Source organism: Nelumbo nucifera, chromosome 1 (assembly GCF_055504915.1).
Source record: "Nelumbo nucifera cultivar China Antique chromosome 1, China Antique-T2T, whole genome shotgun sequence".
In the NCBI taxonomy this organism is placed as follows: Eukaryota; Viridiplantae; Streptophyta; class Magnoliopsida; order Proteales; family Nelumbonaceae; genus Nelumbo; species Nelumbo nucifera.
Window position 1 is genome coordinate 33,859,311 of NC_142649.1, and position 20,031 is coordinate 33,879,341.

At 41.9% G+C, this 20,031-nt stretch overlaps 1 protein-coding gene across 3 annotated transcripts in view; it reads right to left on the reverse strand.

Annotated features, from left to right (window-relative positions):
- The window catches only part of PBRP (plant-specific TFIIB-related protein), a 36,250-nt gene extending 17,022 nt beyond the window's left edge, over positions 1-19,228 (reverse strand). For all 3 annotated transcript variants that reach the window (XR_016081363.1, XR_737754.3, XM_010279347.3), the window contains exon 1: positions 18,464-19,228. Coding sequence is in view for 1 of the 3 variants with exons in the window: in XM_010279347.3 (XP_010277649.1) it covers positions 18,464-19,096 (633 nt within the window). In the remaining 2 variants the exon portion in view is untranslated. The remainder of the gene's footprint in view (positions 1-18,463) is intronic.
- Between the last annotated feature and the right edge of the window lie 803 nt (positions 19,229-20,031).

The window sequence follows — 20,031 nt, forward strand, 5'->3', positions numbered from 1 at the left end:
GACCTTTTATAAGAACGTCTGCTAGTTGTTCCTTGGAACTAATGTAAGGAGTACATACTTCTCCCTCGTCAAGTTTTTCTCTTATAAAGTGCTTGTCAACTTCAATATGCTTGGTCCTATCATGAAGAATTGGGTTGGCAGCAATATTGATGGCTGCCTTGTTATCACAATAAAGGGACATTGAACTATCAATAGAGAAGCCCAATTCACCAATCAAATTTTTTTACCCAAAGCACTTCTGCAACCCCATGAGCCATAGCTCTATACTCAACCTCAGCACTGGATCTGGCCACTACACTTTGTTTTTTGCTTCTCCAAGTGGCCAATTTTCCACCAACAGAGGTGCAATATCCACTAGCAAACTTCCTATCATCAACTACACCAGCCCAATCTGCATTTGTGTAGACTCCCACTTTCATATGACCATGCTTCTTGAACAAAATGACAGTCCCTAAATACTTCTTTAGATATCTTAAGACTCTCTCTGCTGCCTCCAAATGGGAAGACTTTGGAGAATGCATAAACTAACTGAGGACACCAACAATGTATGCTATATCCAGACAAGTTATCAACAAATAGCGAAGCCTTCCTACTAACCTTTGAAATTTCTTGACATTTGTCACAAGTTCTCCAATACAATCACCAAGTTTATGATTTTCATCAATAGGGGAATTCATAGCTTTGCTCCCAACTTCCTTGTACCTTGTAAGAGATCTATGACATATTTCCTTTGAGAAATAAAGATGCCCAACTTCAATTCCAAGGAAATAATGTAACAGTCCTAGGTCCTTAACTTCAAATTGCACAGCAAGTTTTTTTTTTTTTTTTTTGATCAATAACAACAGCTTTTCATTAAAATGAAACAAAATTAATTACAAGGAAGGGGAGATAAATTTTCTTAACTTCTCGAGTAGGGCAAGAGCCCCTAGAAAAGCAATAAAGTAGAATTACAACAAAGCCCAAAATAAAGATTCCCGAGCCACCCCTTGCTTAGCTAACCCGACAGCAAAAGAGATAGCAGATCTCTTCACCTAACTGTACTTCACTTCCATATCCTTTGCCAGCCACTTGTAATTTTTCTTTTCATTGCTAAAGTTCCACAACCTCGCCTTATCCTCTTATTAGCCATCCTACTACCACCTCCAAGTAGGGATGCAAACGGATTGGATTCAAATCAAGGTATATTCGAATCCGATCCGACATTGTTCATGTTGAATTCGATCCGATCGGATCTGATAGGACTCGATCTGAATTCGAATCTTCGGATCTAATTTGATCCGACTTGTTTTCTTTAAAAATTAATAAATTATTAAAAGAAAAAATAAATATACCAATTTAAATAAAGAAAAAACAAAAAATACAAGTATTTTTTAACTATTTTCATCATATATACATGTTTTTTATAAAAAAACAAATAATATAACAAATTTATAAAAATACAATATAAATATATATTTATAAATAAATAAATAACACATATATGTAATTATGTATTATATATATTTATATTTATAAATAAACACATCGGATCAAATAGGGGTGATCCGAATCCAATCCGATTTCTGATCGGATCATAGGATCTGATCCGATCCGAAGAACCAACCAGGGGTGATCCAAATTCGACCAAATAGGATCAGATCATGATCTGATCCATTTGCACCCTTACCTCCGAGTCACCTTCAACCACAAATCTCCTTATATTCAACCCCTTTGCCCTCCGGATTCCTTCCAAAACCATAAGGATCTCAGCCTTGAGGGAATCACCTACCCCTAGAGGACTTGAAAACATAGCTGAATTAACCCCTTCATCCCTGAAAACTCCCCGAATACCAGATTGTCCTGGGTTCCCTCTATTGCTGCCATCAAAGTTCAACTTTATAAACCTAGTAGGGGGAGGGGTCCAAGGACTAATCCCAGTTCTAATCTAAGTAGCACTAGCAATCTCCTTCCACTTTCTTATCAAATCATCCAAAGTAAAACCAATAAAAAAATCAGAGGTCTTTAACCATTGTGCTGCCCTTAGGTGGATTAGTTCTATTACAGTTTCAATATTCCTCTCCCTATTTGAGAAGATCCTTGAATTCCTTTCTTCCCACAAAGTGGGACAAACAGCAACCCTTAGGCACCTCCACATGATCCTTAGGCACAGCAAGGAATTTTTTTTTTAATTTATGTATTTTAGATTCCTAGTTCCCTATAATTACTATGTCATCTACATACAAAATTAGAACCACAACCTTCACTTAATTTCTCTTTACATATAAAGTATGATCAAACTGACATTACTTGAACCCAGTTTGTTGAAGAGCCAAGTGAAATCTACTAAACCATGCCCTAGGGGATTGCTTCAAACCATATAGTGATCTTTTTAGTTTGTAGACTTTTCCTTCACACCCTTGTGCTATAAACCCAGGAGGCTGAATCATATACATTTCTTCTAGACCCCCATTCAGGAAAGCATTTTTTATGTCCAATTGATGAAGTTCCCACTCAAAGTTAACAGCCAAGGATAATATGATCCGAATAGTGTCATTTTAGCAACTAAGGCAAAGGTTGATGCATAGTCAACCCCATATACCTGTGGGTACTAGGTACCCTTTTGCAAACTCAACATTTTCATGCTCCTTAAGCACTAGCTAATGTACCATTTCAACATCTTTGGGGTTTGTCCTCTTTTGTATGGATTGTAGCTTAGGAGTTTATTGATGTACTCCAGGTATGTATTATTACATTCAGCTTTTCAGTGTGGTATAATTGAGGGTGTTACAGTTTGGAGTTGTAGAGACTAGTTCTCTTTGTTGCCATAAGCTGATAACTATTTAGCTAGGGTTTCCTAACCTCAATCCTATTGAACTAGTTTATTAAGGCCTCTTTTTATTCGAAGGTGGCTGAAACTTTCCCTTTGTTTGAAGTATTTGTTAGACTTTTTTTCGGCTCCAATAACAGTGTTGTAGAGGTATAGAACTTCAGTTTTCTCAGTTCTGTCGAGGTAGTAGTTGACTACTAAGAAATCTCTTCGTGTAGTAGTCAACTACTAAGAACAGGATAGTACTACTAGTCGACAACTAGCAACAGGACATTGAAGATTCAGCAATAATATAGTGAGCTTGCCTCTCCACATCCCTTGAACTCAGTTGTCCCTTCTGACATCTCAAAAAACACAAAATGGGGTGGAGTCAAGAATGAATGGGAGTGACACTTGGGGAACTTGCCTCTCCTCCTGCACCCTATTCTCCCCATGAGAAGAGGCCTTGAAGGAACGATCAAACTCAAAAAAGGAGGCATCTATTGATACAAAGAACTTGTGAGAGATAGTATTAAAGCATTTGTAACCTTTCTAGGAGGATGGGTAACCCAAAAAAAATACATGGGATAGACTTGGGTCCAACTTACCTCAACTTGGGGACAAATGATGAACAAAACATTTATTGCCAAACACATGCACAGGAATAGAAAACAAAGGGGATTGAGGAAACAAGAGTTGATGTGGGGCCTTGTACTGCAAGAGACGAGAGGGCATGCGATTAATAACATATGTTGTAGTCATCACAGCGTCAACTTAGCACCGCTTGGGAACATTCATATGTAGCACCATACTACGGGCAACTTCAAGAAGATGTCGACTCTTCCTTTCTACAATACCATTTTGTTGTGGTGTTTTGGCACAAGAACTTCGATGAAGAGATCCATGAGATGCAAATAAGTCAACTAGATCATGATGAAAATATTCTTTCGCATTATCTGATTAGAAAGTTTGTGTATCAACATGAAATTGAGTTAAAACCATGCGACGAAATTCCTTCACAATTCTAGGTACCTCTGTTAGACAGTTTATGTATGCCCTTTGCTTCAATCTGATTTGATGTACTTGTTATTTAGTGGAAATAAATAAAGTGCATGTTTTGATTCATGTTGTTTGGTTTAATTCTTTGTAAAACCCTAAAACTGGACATTTATAGAGATTCATGTTAGTTTTAAATGTTCACAGCCGTTGGATAAGTCTGGGGAGATTTATCCTGCCAAGGCTGATGCTGGTGTGCCACCAAGTGTTGGGATGGCCTGTCTCAGCCATCAGGGTAAGACCCGAGGCACAAGCAGTATGGGATTACTTGAATCCTTGAACCGGACCAGATTTCCAGTCTTGCCCTGGACCTTGGAGATAGATGGGCAAAACTAGAAAGTTACACTTGACCCCTAGACTCGATTATGACACTTCACTGGGTGCTGGATCAGGCCACCTTTGATATGCCAATCAGTGAGATCCTTAGCGGGGATCAAAACCTGGGTATGTTGGGGCAGTTTGAGAATTCATCTGAGTGGGTGGTCATAGTGACAGAATCAGCCACTTTGTCGGACAAAGGGTAATGATCGGGAATGCACTCTCTCTGATGGAAACCAAACTGCCGGCAGTTGATTTCAATCGTTGGAATTTTGTTTTGCAAAATTAATATACTTATATTATATGTACGGTTTCAAAAATGTTTGCAAATGGTTTTAATTCCCGGGATCCATGTGAGAGGGAGGTGCGGTGCTGTTCCTTGCAGCCGAGGGAGAGGTCCTCTCTTGTCGGGCAGTGCTTGATCATTAAGGGCTGAGAGGTTAAGTGTAAGACCATTTAGGATAATACCTGATGGGCTAATCTTGCACCTGCCCACAGTCCCTGGGTTTTTATAAGATGGCTTGGCCCAGGGACCACTTAATGTAAGTGTTGGGCCCATAGGGTCCATACGATGTACTCAAGGGGTTCATTGAGCTTTTCAGTGAATTCGGCTGGGCCTTGTTTTAAAGGCTGGGCCGAACCCATGTGGCTGGTGTGTAGATCAATGCTTGGGTCCCACGCCATAAGATGGGGCGAATCTGAGATTACCCAAAAGCCCATTTCGAACTGGGCTGATATGATCACCCAAAAGATGGGGCGAATCTGAGATTAATGTTAGTGAAAAGGATGGGGCTTTTAACCTTATCCACTCTGGGAGACCAAATTCAAATCAGATTTGAATCTGATAACCTCCTGATAAGATCAGGAGTAAACTAACTTTATCTGCAGATAGGATTAAGATGATCCTCTATCCAGATACTGATTTGGATTGGGATAACTCCTGATTAGGAGGTTTCTTAATCAAGAAAAAAAGAGGAGAAACCCTAAGAAAATACATCAGATTTCGAACCATCCTTTGGACACACAAGGGATACCTTCTGCGATTTTTGAGATTAGATCTCATACTCTCCAGAGAAGAAAAAAAAAAGGCAGTTCAGCTTTTTGGTTTTGGTTCTCTCCTCCTGCCGCCGCCATCTGCCATTGCAAGATTGGATCTTTGCAAGAAAAGAAAGTCAAGAAATCTGTTCTTGACATCAGTCTTACAAGAAAGACTGAAAAGGTTACAGTGTTTAGTTCTTCCAGAGGATTCTTGTGAAGGATCCTGTGTGTAGGACGCACCCTGCTGATTCCATTCCATCCACAGTTGTGTCATCTTCAGCAGGAACGGATCTTGGAGCGTTCTTTGGGCGTGAACACCAACTTTGAGAGATAGTGCTTCTCCGGATCAGGTATTTTCCTCCCATTTACCTTTTGGTACAGATCTGGTTTGATTATGGTTCAAGTAGGATCCTTGAATAATATATTCTAAATTTAGGGAATATGATTCCCAGTTGGGAGAAGGTAGGAAATTTTTGAAATTCGCCCACCCATTCCACAACCTTTATGGCGTCCATTGGATGGATCCTACCATTCTTTCAGTGGTATCAGAGCCATAGGTTCGAATCTTGAACCAAAAGAAAATCAGATCTGACCCTGTGCAGATGGATAGAAGGTGTTCTTTCAAGATTTGCGCAGATTGTTTTCTTTTTCAAGAAACTGTTTCTTGTTAAGGGCGATTGATCTGAAATTAATTTTTTTTTTAAAATCCAAAATTTTATTTAGAATTGTTCTTTATTTATTTTGATTTTTTAGACTGAATGTATAGGATTTGATCAAGAATGTAATTAATAGAAATAGGATTTCTGTTTTTTATTTTTCTTGATTAAAGAAGAAGGAAGAAGAAGGCGGCGTTGGAGATTTGCAGTTGGAGAAATCGCTTTCTGCGATTTGCAGTTTGTGAAACTGCAACCCTTGTGATTAGCCTCTGTTTTGCAGGTGGTGCGAACAGTCCATGGATTGATTTGTGATTGTTTGAAATCAAAATTATTAATTTCAGATCTGTCGTGAATTAATTCTTGAATTGAAAATCAGTTCTGGATCCTCTCGGACCAGATTGGACCAAAACTGTTTGGACCGAATCTGGGGTTCGAAAGGGACTATTTTTCAGTCCATATTTCTCACATTTATTGTTCCAAATCTGATGTTCAATTACAGGGATTAATTTGGCCCACCTGTAAAGCCCAGTTTTAAAGGGTTAAAACTGCAAAAGCCCATTATTGTGAGATGAGCTGTATGGGCCGAACTGCTATTTACGATTCAGCCCATACACCTAGTAGACATTAATTGTTAATGACTTGGATTTTAAATGGGCTATTCGATGGGCTTTACAGCAGTTAATTGATTGGATCAATTTCTGCTCTACATGTGATGTTTGGATGTTTGATGTGCTGCGACCATGGGCCATAAGTACTTGGCCCATGATGACTCGTTAGTGGCTCTTGCGCACACCATGGCTGAATGCACATCATTGCCATGGTGTCCCTAGAGGTCATTGGATGATCCCCTCTTTGCTTGGTGGGCCCCACAACCCTGAAAAGGGATGCGTACGGAACCCCTAGCCGATTAAGGCCCACCAAAAATCTGACTTTATGAAAGTCAATGGGAGCCACTCTGGTTTGACCTAAATTAAAAATAGGGCGTAATTTTGTTCCCTCCGGCAAATATGAATGCATGTGATAGGGAGATCCATTTGATGGATTCTCTAAAAGCCTTCCGTCATTAGCACAATGATAGGTCCTTCAGTAATGAGGAAACGCACCATAAAATTGGGCTATCCATTTGCTGTTGGATCTATTAGAGTGTTTCATAAGATGATAGGGGCGTCATAGACCGATGTGGGAGAGGCTTCACCAGAAAATGGGAACTCTCTCACGGTACCTTGGCGTAACCTGAATATGATGGGTGTGCACTCACTGGACAGAAAGGTTTACCTAAAAACAGCTCTGAACCTTGTCTGACAGAGGCCAAAGGGAAACTCATTTGATGAGTGGATATGATCCGTCACAGAAAGGTGGTGGGGTTATGCAGCTGAAACAGTTGGCTTCACGCACCCCATGTGATTTCCCACATTTCCAGAAACATTTCGTCGTCTCCGTCGCTGAGAAAGGAGGGAAATCTCAGAGATGAACAAATGGGAATGGAACATAGATTAAAAGCCATATCTATGTAGGTAACATGAATCAAAACAAGGTTGTGGACTAATGATTTTGCTGTTTTATCAGAAAATGGCAAACGGTCAATTTGCAAAGCTTTTAGACGATAACAAGCTTAAGGGCCCAAACTATGCCGACTGGTACAGAAATCTTATGCTGGTCCTAACTTCCGAAAAGTTAGACAAGGTGGTGAAAAATCCTGCCCCGGAACGTCCGGGTGATAGGGCTTCTGAGGCCCGTAGGAGGGACTACCAAGATTGGGAGGATAAGAACTCCCTAGCCCGCTGCTTTGTCATTGCCTCATTAGACAACTCAATACAGAGGCAGTTCGATCAGATCGAACTAGCCAAGGACATATTGGACAGTCTAAGGACAATGTATGAAGAGCAGAACCGTTCTACTCGACAGAAGGTCCTGAAATTGTTCATGACCGCGCAGATGACCAAAGGGCAGAAAGTTCATGACCATTGTCTTCGGATGATGGGATACATTAACGAACTTGAAGCTCTTGGATCCGGGCTAGATCTTGGCACGCAAGTGGATGCCATCCTAAATTCTTCGCCCTCTTCCTTCAATGCGTTCACTATAAACTACAATATGAATAAGCTGAATGTCAACGTCCAGGAACTCAGCAATATGTTGCAAAGAACCGAGGATTTACTCAAGAAGGATGAGCCTATGGTTATGCTTGCTGAAGCTAACAAATCGGGCAAGAAAAAGAGAAAGGCAAAGAAGCCTCAGAAGAAGGCTGCCAAACCTAAGAAGCAGAAGAAGAACAAGGCATCTGATGTCTGTCACTTCTGCAAGCAGACCGGCCACTGGAAGAGGAATTGTCCTGCCTACCTGGAATCTAAGAAAGGTAACATCGAAACTTGTGTCATAGAAACTAATATGTTGGTTACTTCTGTGTCCTGGTGTGTTGACTCTGGGGCTTCAACTCATGCGTGTAACTCACTGCAGGGGTTCAAAGTTAGCAGAAGATTGAGTGAAGGTGAAGTGACATTGTTCTTGGGAACGACTGCAAATGTTGCAGCTGCGACAATAGGAACCGTAGAATTAGTTTTTAAAGAAGGAATACTTGTGCTTAAAGATTGTCTTTATGTACAGAACTTGAGAAGAAATTTAATTTCTGTTTCAAAACTGTGTGCTGATGGATATACTGTTTATTTTAGTAATATGATTACTGTTAAACGGAATAATAAATTCATCGCATGCGGGGAACTAGAGAACGGTCTCTATGTTCTACATCCTTCTCTGGAAACTAACTTAACCGAAACTACGTCGGTCGAAAATCCCAAGAAAAGGAATCATGATACAGTAAGTCCCACGTGCCTCTGGCATTACCGACTTGGCCATATCGGTATTGACCGAATCACAAGGCTGGTAAAGGATGGTCCTTTGGATTTTCTAACCGTAGAAAATCTTCCCACTTGTGAACCTTGCCTTCAGGGTAAGATGTCTAAGCGGCCATTTGACGGAAAGCCTGAAAGATCTGAAGGCACATTTGACCTAATACATACTGATGTATGTGGTCCCCTGAGTGTTAGGACACGGAATCAACACGTGTATTTCATCACCTTTACAGATGATTTTTCACGATATGGTTACGTGTACCTAATGAGACATAAGTCTGAGTCATTTGAAAAGTTCAAAGAGTTCAGGCAGGAAGTCGAGAAACAGTTAGGGAGAGAAATTAAGGCCCTTCGATCAGATCGAGGTGGCGAGTATCTCTCTAACGAATTCAGGGACTACTTGAGGGACAATGGGATAGTGTCACAACTAGCTCCTCCTGCTACACCTCAACTCAACGGTGTTTCAGAGAGGAGGAATAGGACCTTGTTGGACATGGTCCGGTCGCTTCTCGTACGCTCACAATTACCCACATCCTTTTGGGGATACGCATTAGAGACTGCTATCTACGTGCTGAATTGAGTTCCAACCAAATCAGTTCCGAAAACTCCATATGAGCTTTGGACCGGAAGGAAGCCAAGTGTAAGACACTTGAAGATTTGGGGTTGTCCTGCACACGTTAAAAGAACAAGTGCGGACAAGTTGGAATCTAAAACCAGCCGTTGCCTGTTTATAGGCTACCCAAAGGATTCAGTGGGTTATCTATTCTATGACCCAAGTGAGCAGAAAGTGTTCTGCAGTCGAAACGCCCAATTCTTAGAAACTGATTACATCCTGGACACTCATCGTCAGGAAATAGTTCTTGATGAGGAGAGCTCAGGAGCAGTGGGAGATGTCCCACAAAATCCAGGTAATGACCAACCTAGAAGAACCACCCGGGTATCTAGACCACCAGTCCGATATGGCTATGACTAGGATAGTTACCTGGTGGAAGCCTTGACTAGTGAAGAGGATCCCGTGACTTACGCGGAAGCTATGTTAGACATAGACTCCCAGAAGTGGGTGGAGGCCATGAGAGCTGAGATGAACTCAATGGAGACCAACGGAGTCTGGACTCTAGTGGATCCGCCCTCCGGGGTAAAAGCAATTGGTTGCAAATGGATCTACAAGAGGAAGAAGGGCCCCGATGGCAGGATTGAGACCTTTAAAGCTCGTTTGGTGGCGAAAGGGTATACTCAGAAAGAAAGCATCGACTATGAGGAAACCCTTTCGCCTGTGGCCATGCTTAAATCCATTAGGATCCTGCTAGCTGTAGCAGCGTACCATGACTACGAGATTTGGCAAATGGATGTCAAAACAGCGTTCCTGAATGGAGATCTTAGTGAAGATATCTACATGCAGCAACCGCAAGACTTCATTGCTGCTGGTCAGGAACACATGGTATGTAAACTTAATAGATCCATATATGGACTTAAGCAGGCTTCTAGGAGTTGGAACATCCGTTTTGATTCTGCAGTCAAAACGTTTGACTTTGAGCAGAATCCGGATGAACCCTGTGTTTACAGGAAATCCAGTGGGGATAAGATCACCTTTTTGGTCTTGTACGTGGACGATATCCTACTCATTGGGAATGATGTAGGAATGTTGACTTCGGTCAAGGTATGGCTATCACAGCAGTTCTCCATGAAAGATCTTGGAGAAGCTTCGTACATACTGGGTCTTCGACTCTATAGAGATAGATCGAAGCGGATAATTGGATTATCCCAGGCTGCTTATATTGACAAAATTGTCAAAAGATACAGCATGGAAAACTCTAAGAAAGGAAACGTTCCTTTCAGGCACGGAGTCACTCTCTCCAAGAAAATGTCTCCCAAGACTTCTGAGGAGATTGAGAGCGTGAGAAACGTTCCCTATGCCTCAGTCGTAGGGAGCATCATGTATGCCATGCTGTGCACTCGCCCGGACATAGCTCAGGCGGTGAGTGTCGTAAGCAGATTCCAAGCAAACCCAGGGCAGGAGCATTGGACTGCTGTGAAGAACATACTCAAATACCTTCGAATGACAAAAGAGTTTTGTCTAGTATTCGATGGTAGTTCACTGCAAGTTTTAGGGTATACCGATGCTGATTTCCAGTCGGATCCAGATGATAGAAAGTCTACATCTGGGTATGTTGTCACGATAGGATCGTGTGCTGTTTGCTGGAAAAGCAGCAAACAGGGGTCCACTGCAGACTCCACAACCGAAGCCGAGTACATTGCCGCAAGTGAAGCTGCCAAGGAAGCCGTGTGGATGAAGAAGTTCATACACGAATTGGGAGCGATCCCATCCAACACATCACCCATCCTGTTGTTGTGTGACAACAATGGAGCGATCGCCCAGGCTAAAGAGCCTCGGGCTCACTCGAAGTCAAAGCACATCGAGAGAAAGTACCATGTACTGCGGGAGATCGTTGGTAGAGGGGACGTCCTAATTCAGAAAGTAGCATCAGCGGACAATGTGGCAGACCCATTGACTAAGCCACTGACACAGAAGGTGTTTGAGAAACACGTGGAAAGTATGGGACTCCGGCTTGTACCAAATTGGACCTAAGTGCAAGTGGGAGCTGTTAGACAGTTTATGTATGCCCTTTGCTTCAATCTGATTTGATGTACTTGTTATTTAGTGGAAATAAATAAAGTGCATGTTTTGATTCATGTTGTTTGGTTTAATTCTGTGTAAAACCCTAAAACTGGACATTTATAGAGATTCATGTTAGTTTTAAATGTTCACAGCCGTTGGATAAGTCTGGGGAGATTTATCCTGCCAAGGCTGATGCTGGTGTGCCACCAAGTGTTGGGATGGCCTGTCTCAGCCATCAGGGTAAGACCCGAGGCACAAGCAGTATGGGATTACTTGAATCCTTGAACCAGACCAGATTTCCAGTCTTGCCCTGGACCTTGGAGATAGATGGGCAAAACTGGAAAGTTACACCTGACCCCTAGACTCGATTATGACACTTCACTAGGTGCTGGATCAGGCCGCCTTTGATATGCCAATCAGTGAGATCCTTAGCGGGGATCAAAACCTGGGTATGTTGGGGCAGTTTGAGAATTCATCTGAGTGGGTGGTCATAGTGACAGAATCAGCCACTTTGTCGGACAAAGGGTAATGATCGGGAATGCACTCTCTCTGATGGAAACCAAACTGCCGGCAGTTGATTTCAATCGTTGGAATTTTGTTTTGCAAAATTAATATACTTATATTATATGTACGGTTTCAAAAATGTTTGCAAATGGTTTTAATTCCCGGGATCCATGTGAGAGGGAGGTGCGGCGCTGTTCCTTGCAGCCGAGGGAGAGGTCCTCTCTTGTCGGGCAGTGCTTGATCATTAAGGGCTGAGAGGTTAAGTGTAAGACCATTTAGGATAATACCTGATGGGCTAATCTTGCACATGCCCACAGTCCCTGGGTTTTTATAAGATGGCTTGGCCCAGGGACCACTTAATGTAAGTGTTGGGCCCATATGGTCCATACGATGGACTCAAGGGGTTCATTGAGCTTTTCAGTGAATTCGGCTGGGCCTTGTTTTAAAGGCTGGGCCGAACCCATGTGGCTGGTGTGTAGATCAATGCTTGGGTCCCACGCCATACAAAGAAGCCCAACTGGGCAGCAGATTGGAAACTAATTAAACACTGAATACTTAATGGGCCAAAAGCCCATTTCGAACTGGGCTGATATGATCACCCAAAAGATGGGGCGAATCTGAGATTAATGTTAGTGAAAAGGATGGGGCTTTTAACCTTATCCACTCTGGGAGACCAAATTCAAATCAGATTTGAATCTGGTAACCTCCTGATAAGATCAGGAGTAAACTAACTTTATCTGCAGATAGGATTAAGATGATCCTCTATCCAGATACTGATTTGGATTGGGATAACTCCTGATTAGGAGGTTTCTTAATCAATAAGAAAAGAGGAGAAACCCTAAGAAAATACATCAGATTTCGAACCATCCTTTGGACACACAAGGGATACCTTCTGCGATTTTTGAGATTAGATCTCATACTCTCCAGAGAAGAAAAAAAAAAGGCAGTTCAGCTTTTTGGTTTTGGTTCTCTCCTCCTGCCGCCGCCATCTGCCATTGCAAGATTGGATCTTTGCAAGAAAAGAAAGTCAAGAAATCTGTTCTTGACATCAGTCTTACAAGAAAGACTGAAAAGGTTACAGTGTTTAGTTCTTCCAGAGGATTCTTGTGAAGGATCCTGTGTGTAGGACGCACCCTGCTGGTTCCGTTCCATCCACAGCTGTGTCATCTTCAGCAGGAACGGATCTTGGAGCGTTCTTTGGGCGTGAACACCAACTTTGGGAGATAGTGCTTCTCCGGATCAGGTATTTTCCTCCCATTTACCTTTTGGTACAGATCTGGTTTGATTATGGTTCAAGTAGGATCCTTGAATAATATATTCTAAATTTAGGGAATATGATTCCCAGTTGGGAGAAGGTAGGAAATTTTTGAAATTCGCCCACCCATTCCGCAACCTTTATGGCGTCAATTGGATGGATCCTACCATTCTTTCAACCTCTTCTTGGGAATGCATAGGATATATCCAGGTATATTTGGAATAATCATATGAAGTTGATAAAATACTTGCATCCGCCCTCAGTGGATATGTTCACTAGGCCCCAAACATCAAAGTGCACAACATGGAAAGGCAAGATAAATCATTTATTACTTGATGGAAAATTTGTTCTGCAATATTTGCTTAATTGATAAGTTTGACATTGCAATCCAGAGGTAGACAAGTTTCTTAAAAGCTTTAGCATCCTCGTCGTTTTTCCATTCAATGGTCCGATAATGGTTCAGCTCCTTCCATACAGAGGTAAGGGCTGAATAGTAAGCAAATGGCTACGGTCTCCCTAAAGTAGATGATTCCGCTTGAAGTTCGTATATCTTAGCATAATGTCGTTGTTCTGAGTAGGTTGCCAGGGCCTGTTCCCAAATTTCACAAGCTTTATCAGCCCAAATGAAGTTCTTTACATGTGGCCACATAGAACTCAAAAGCCATGACATGACCATATTGTTCTCCTGATCCCATCTATGATGTTCATCTATAGCACGTTTTAGTTCTTTAACTTTCCCATTTATATATCCAACCTTTCCCCTAGTTGTCACATACAGTTTGTTGCCTTTGGACCTGTTAGACAGGGTATGCCCTTAGCTCTAATCAGAATGATGTACCTTATGACATTTAATTTTAATGAATAAAGTACATATTTGATTCATGTTATTATGGTGTGTTTCTGTATAATACCCTTAAACTGGACACATATGAGACTCGTGTTAGTTTAGAATCTTCACAGCCGTTGGATAGATCTGGGGAGATTTATCCTGCCAAGGCTAACACTGATGTGCCGCCAAGTTGGTTGGGGTGGCATGTCTCAGCTTCCAGGGTGAGACCTGAGGTACATGCAGTGAGGGTTTTCTTGAAACCCTGAACCGGACGAGAATTCCAATATTGCCCTGAAACTTGGAGATAGATGGATAAAACTGGAATGTTACACAAGACCCCTAACTCAATTATGATACTACACTAGGTGTCAGATTGGACTGTCATTGATATGCCAATCAGTGAGATCCTTAGAGGGGGTCAAAACCTGGGTATGTTGGGACAGTCCGAGAATTCATCTAAGTGGGTGATCATAGTGACAGGATCAGCCATTTGTCGGACAAAGTGAATGATTGGGAATGCACTCTCTTTAATGGAAACCAAAGCTGTCGGTAGACAATTTCAATCGTTGAAATTTGTTTTGCAAAATATATTTATATAAAGATATACATATACATATTAAGGTTTCAAAATGTTTGCAAAAGATTTTAATTCCCGAGATCCATGTGAGTAGAGAGTGCAACATTGTTCCTTGCAGCCGAGGGAGAGGTCCTCTCTTGTCGGGCAGTGTTTGATCATTATGAGCTGAGAGGTTAAGTGTAAGACCATTGAGGGTAATACCTAATGGGCTAAGCTGGAAAAGCAGCAAACAGGGGTCCACAGCGGATTCCACAACCGAAGTCAAATACATTGCCGTAAGTGAAACTGCCAAAGAAGCCTTATGGATGAAGAAGTTCATTCATGAATTGGGAGTAGTTTCATCCAGCACATCACCCATTCCACTGTTGTGTGACAACACTGGAGCTATCGCTCAGGCTAAGGAGCCACGAGCCCACTCAAAGTCAAAGCACATCGAAAGGAAGTACCATGTACTGCGGGAGATAGATGGAAGAGGGGACGTCCTGATTCAGAATGTAGCATTAGCGGAGAATGTAGCAGACCCATCGACTAAGCCACTGACACTGAAAGTGTTTGAGAAACATGTGGAAAGTTTGGGACTCCAGCTTATACCCGATTGGACCTAAGTGCAAGTGGGAGTTGTTAGACAGTGTATGCCCTTAGATCCAATCAGAATGATATACCTTATGACATTTAATTTTAATGAATAAAGTACATATTTGATTCATGTTATTATGGTGTGTTTCTGTGTAATACCCTTAAATTGGACACATATGAGACTCGTGTTAATTTAGAATCTTCACAACCGTTGGATAGATCTAGGGAGATTTATCTTGCCAAGGCTGACACTGATGTGTCGCCAAGTTGGTTGGGGTGGCATGTCTCAGCTGCCAGGGTGAGACCTGAGGTACATGTAGTGTAGGTTTTCTTAAAACCTTGAATCGGACCAGAATTCCAGTATTGCCCTGGACCTTGGAGATAGATGGGCAAAACTGGAATGTTACACAAGACCCCTAGACTCGATTATGATACTGCACTAGGTGTCGGATTGGGCTGTCTTTGATATGCCAATCAGTGAGATTCTTAGAGGGGGTCAAAACCTGGGTATGTTGGGACAGTCCGAGAATTCATCTGAGTGGGTGATCATAGTGACTGGATCAGCCCCTTTGTCAGACAAAGTGAATGATCGGGGATGCACTCTCTCTGATGGAAACCAAAGCTATCGGCAGCCGATTTCAATCGTTGAAATTTGTTTTGCAAAATATATTTATATAAAGATATACATATATATATTAAGGTTTCAAAATGTTTGCAAAAGGTTTTAATTCTCGGGATCCATGTGAGTAGAGAGGCAGCACTGTTCCTTGCAGCCGAGGGAGAGATCCTCTCTTGTCGGGCAGTGTTTGATCATTATGGGCTGAGAGGTTAAGTGTAAGACCATTGAGGGTAATACTTGATGGACCAATCTTGCATCTACCCACAGTCCTTGGGATTTTATAAGGTGGCTTGACCTAGGAACCACTTAGTGTAAGTGTTGGGCGCATTAAGAGCCCATGGTGATGGACTCAGGGGTTCACTGTTTCCTACAGTGAATTCGGCCAGGCCTTGTAACAGAGGTTGTGCTGAGCCCATGTGGTTGATGTGTAGATCAATGTTTGGGTCCCACGCCATACAAGGATACCCAACTGGGCAGCAGTTTGGAGGCTGAATGAAGACATGGACTTAATGGTCCTAAAGCCCAAATCGAACTGGTTTAATTTGATTAATTAAAGAGGGGCGGTTCTGAGATTTAGATCAGCAGATAGAATAGGGAGTTATCCCTATCCACTCAGAGAGTCCAGATCCAAATAAAGATTTGGATTAGGAAACTCCTAATAAGATTAGGAGGGCAGATCTTTATCTACAGATATCTCTTAAAGAGAGTCCAGATCCAAATAAGATTTGGATTAGGAAACTCCTAATAGGATTAGGAGGAGCTCTCTTTAAGGCTATAAATAGAGGAGGGCGAACCCCAATTCACCCAAGCCGATTACAGATTCAAGAGAGAAGACAGCTCCAGTGAGACTGACGCCATCTTCTGCTCTTGCTTCCCTCTATTGATGTCGCCATTGCCAGTTCGTTCTCCACCAGTAGGAGTGATCAAGAAGCGTTCTTGATATTAGTTTTTGGTGAAAAACTGATCTGAAGTCGTGCTCACTCACCCTCCATCGAATTCTTGCTGAAGAGTTTGGTTCTTGCTGAAGAACCACCTACTGATTCTGCTCCACCCTACGCTGTGTCATCTTCAGTGGGAGCAGTCTTTGGCGTTTTCCTTGGGCATGAACACCTTCGTTGGGAGTTATTGTTACTCCGTATTAGGTGCACCCCTCTCCTACCTTTTGGTTTCAAATCTGGTCCGGTTTAGGGTTCAAGATTGATCCTTGAAAATGCAGTTTTCTAAAACGGGGAATGTGATTCCCACATGGGAGAGAGAGAAATTTTTGAAATTTCACCCTACCTACCTGTAGGGTTCGGCTATCCATATGGATCTCTCATCCCTTCAAGACCATTCCATGTAATTAAGACCGTCAAAGAGAGTGATAGACATAGAGAAATTTATGTTGTCCATCCCTCCATTTAGATTTCCTTGGAGAGAAGTATTACCAGAAGATGTTGAATCTCCAATGGACATTGAGCTCACTGTATTATTGCTGAATCTTCAATGTCCTATTGCTAGTAACCGACTACTAGTAGTATCTTGTTCTTAGTAGTTGACTACTACACGAAGAGATTTCTTAGTAGTCAACTACTACCTCAACAGAACTGAGAAAACTGAGGTTCTATACCTCTACAGCATTGTTATTGGAGCCAAAAAAAGTCCAACAAATACTTCAAACAAAGGGAACAACAAAGTTTCAATCACCTTCGAATAAAAAGAGGCCTTAATAAACCAATTCAACAAGAATGAAGTTAGGAAACCCTAGCTAAATAACTATCAACTTATAGCAACAAAGAGAACCAATCTCTACAACTCCAAACTACCACACTGAAAAACTGAATATAACAATACATACCTGGAGTACATCAATAAACTCCTAATCTACAGTCCATGCAAAAGAGGACAAACCCCAAAGAATACTATTCACTGCATTCGGCTGCCACCAAAAGACACCACAGAGCCTCCTCTTGGTACAACGACCAAGAGAGAAAAAGGAATAAACTCAGAAGCACAAGCCTAGTTCAGTCCAGTGAGATTTTGGTTCTCCTTCTAATCAAAAGGAGATTTCAAAAAAAAAAAAACGACCTGAGAAGCCTAAGCCCGGATCAATGCTCTAATACTATGTAGTCCAAGCTTCCAGCAAGAAGAAATAAGAAAGGAGTTGATTCAAATACCGGTGTGGAGATGAGAACTAATTTGTTCTTTTCCTTTGGAGTAAATCACAGCTAGCTGATTATTTGCATAAGTCAATTTTGCAGTGTGTAATTATGTGCTACAGATAGAACACTTCTAGAGTTTCCCAAAGCATAGGGATGATGAATTATTAAGCACAATATACAAATTGGCAGTACAACACCCAGAACTTAATGGAGTTTTCAGTCAAGAGAAAATAAAGGGAAAAATCATTAACTAGTACGATGTGGAGCTCCAATTTCCCCAGCCAATTTGTATTGGCTACATGTTCACCTGTGCAAATTCTGAACCATTAAACTCTATAATCATCACAAAATTATAGGGTACATATCTTCCATTCAATTCAAGTCAGATTTTTCTTTTTGATGGTCAAGTAGGAAGTGTGGTTCCCACTGTAAACATTATTTGAGCCTGCATTCTACTTTTTAACAGAAACCCTTTGGTACTTTCGTAGTCTAAATTTCTAAGTTCCAAGCTACTGAAGCACAAATCGTCAGAACTGAAAATCCAGTTCACATAACTTACAAGCTAACCAACATAAAGCGAAATGGAAAATTGCTACTACAAGCACGCAAAGAAAGTTGAGAAACCCAAAACCCCAAACGATACCTGGAGTGTCCTGGGCTCCTGGGCCTCCCTGATAGCCTGAACTAGAGCTGCTGTTGCAAGTGCTTCTACACTGCGGTTCCTCAAACAAGTAGCAGAAGAACAGTCCCTGAACAGCTGAAAAGCATGGTCCGAGATATCGTAATCTAGACCCAATATCGACGAGACGTCGATGATCTGCAGATAAGCCCGAAGATTGTCCACGACGACGACCCCCGGCCCCGACGAACTCGACGGCGTCGACGAAGAAGAAGACGAAGTGGAGTCCAGGGCTCGCTCCAGCTCAGCGAGGTGGCCGGCGAAGGAGAGGCAAGAACGGGCGAATACAGGGCTAGGCTCGAGTGACCAGGTGGAGAAAGCCGTGATAAATCCCGTTGGCTCAAATGGGTCTTCATCTTCGTCGTTGTCTTTGCTGTTGGTGGTGGTGGTGGTGGTGGTGGTAGGAGATGGGATGGAAGAAAGGTCAGAAGTAACAAGGCAGAGGGGGTTGTCTTGTGCCCGAAGGAGGAAGAGATCGTGAGGCTGAACTTGACGCTCCTCCACTACTCGGCCGCATGAGCAGCACTCCGTCACTGACCGGCCCGACGTGGTGGTGGTGCACCGCCCCTGAGAACCAGAACAGTAGGTGCACCGCATTTTTCCTCCTTCGTCCGGCTTTCGGCAGCGACGGGCAGTCTGACCAGTGTCCTCTGAATGCTAATATGCTCCTTCGGTACAGTGCTACTTACAAAGCAAAAAATTTGGGTCTGGGCCTCTAGAGAGCCGAGCCACAAACCCATTGTCTGCAGATGGACTTGGTCCAGTAATTTCGGCCATCTAGACCCACCATTAATCCATTATGGCTAGGGCAGGGCTATCAAATCAGCAAGGCGGTTCTACTCGATCGATCGAACCGATTATATCGGTTCTGGTTCTGATATTTTCTCCAGATTAATAATTGGGTCGGTTTTAGTTTATTTCTGCTTGTTCTGAATCGAATCAGTTCCAAATCAATTATTTTGCTAATAATATATAAATATTTTCTAATTTTTTTGTAATCTTTATTATATTTTATATTTAAAAGGATAAATTTGATAGATAATATATAAGAAAGTTTTAGTTAAAACACTTGATTTATTAATATATAAACATTTTAACAACTGCCTTTTTTATTAAGACTGTATTCTAAAAATTCAAGTCTTAATTTGTCATCCATATAAATAATCGCATTTATCGTATAATTGAATGTATTGAGTCAGACCCGATTATCCCAATTATTAATTGAGATGGTTATCAGTCTGTGATTTTGTCCCAATTAATAATCCATTTGGGACTGGGACACCCTCTCCCGACCTAAATCTGTCTCATTTAAAGGAGATCAAAATTTGGGTGATTATTTCATGCCCAACTCGGCTAGGCCTGTGCAAGTTTGGCTTCAAAATTTTGGGCTTAGGTCTATAGTTGTAGAAAAGAGTTTGGGCCCACATCAGTCTCACAAATTTTAAGGCCGGGCTTAGGCCCAATACTGCAAGCCTGGTCCAAGTTTCCTGATCACCCCTATCCAAAATCGATCCATTATAATTGGATGCAAT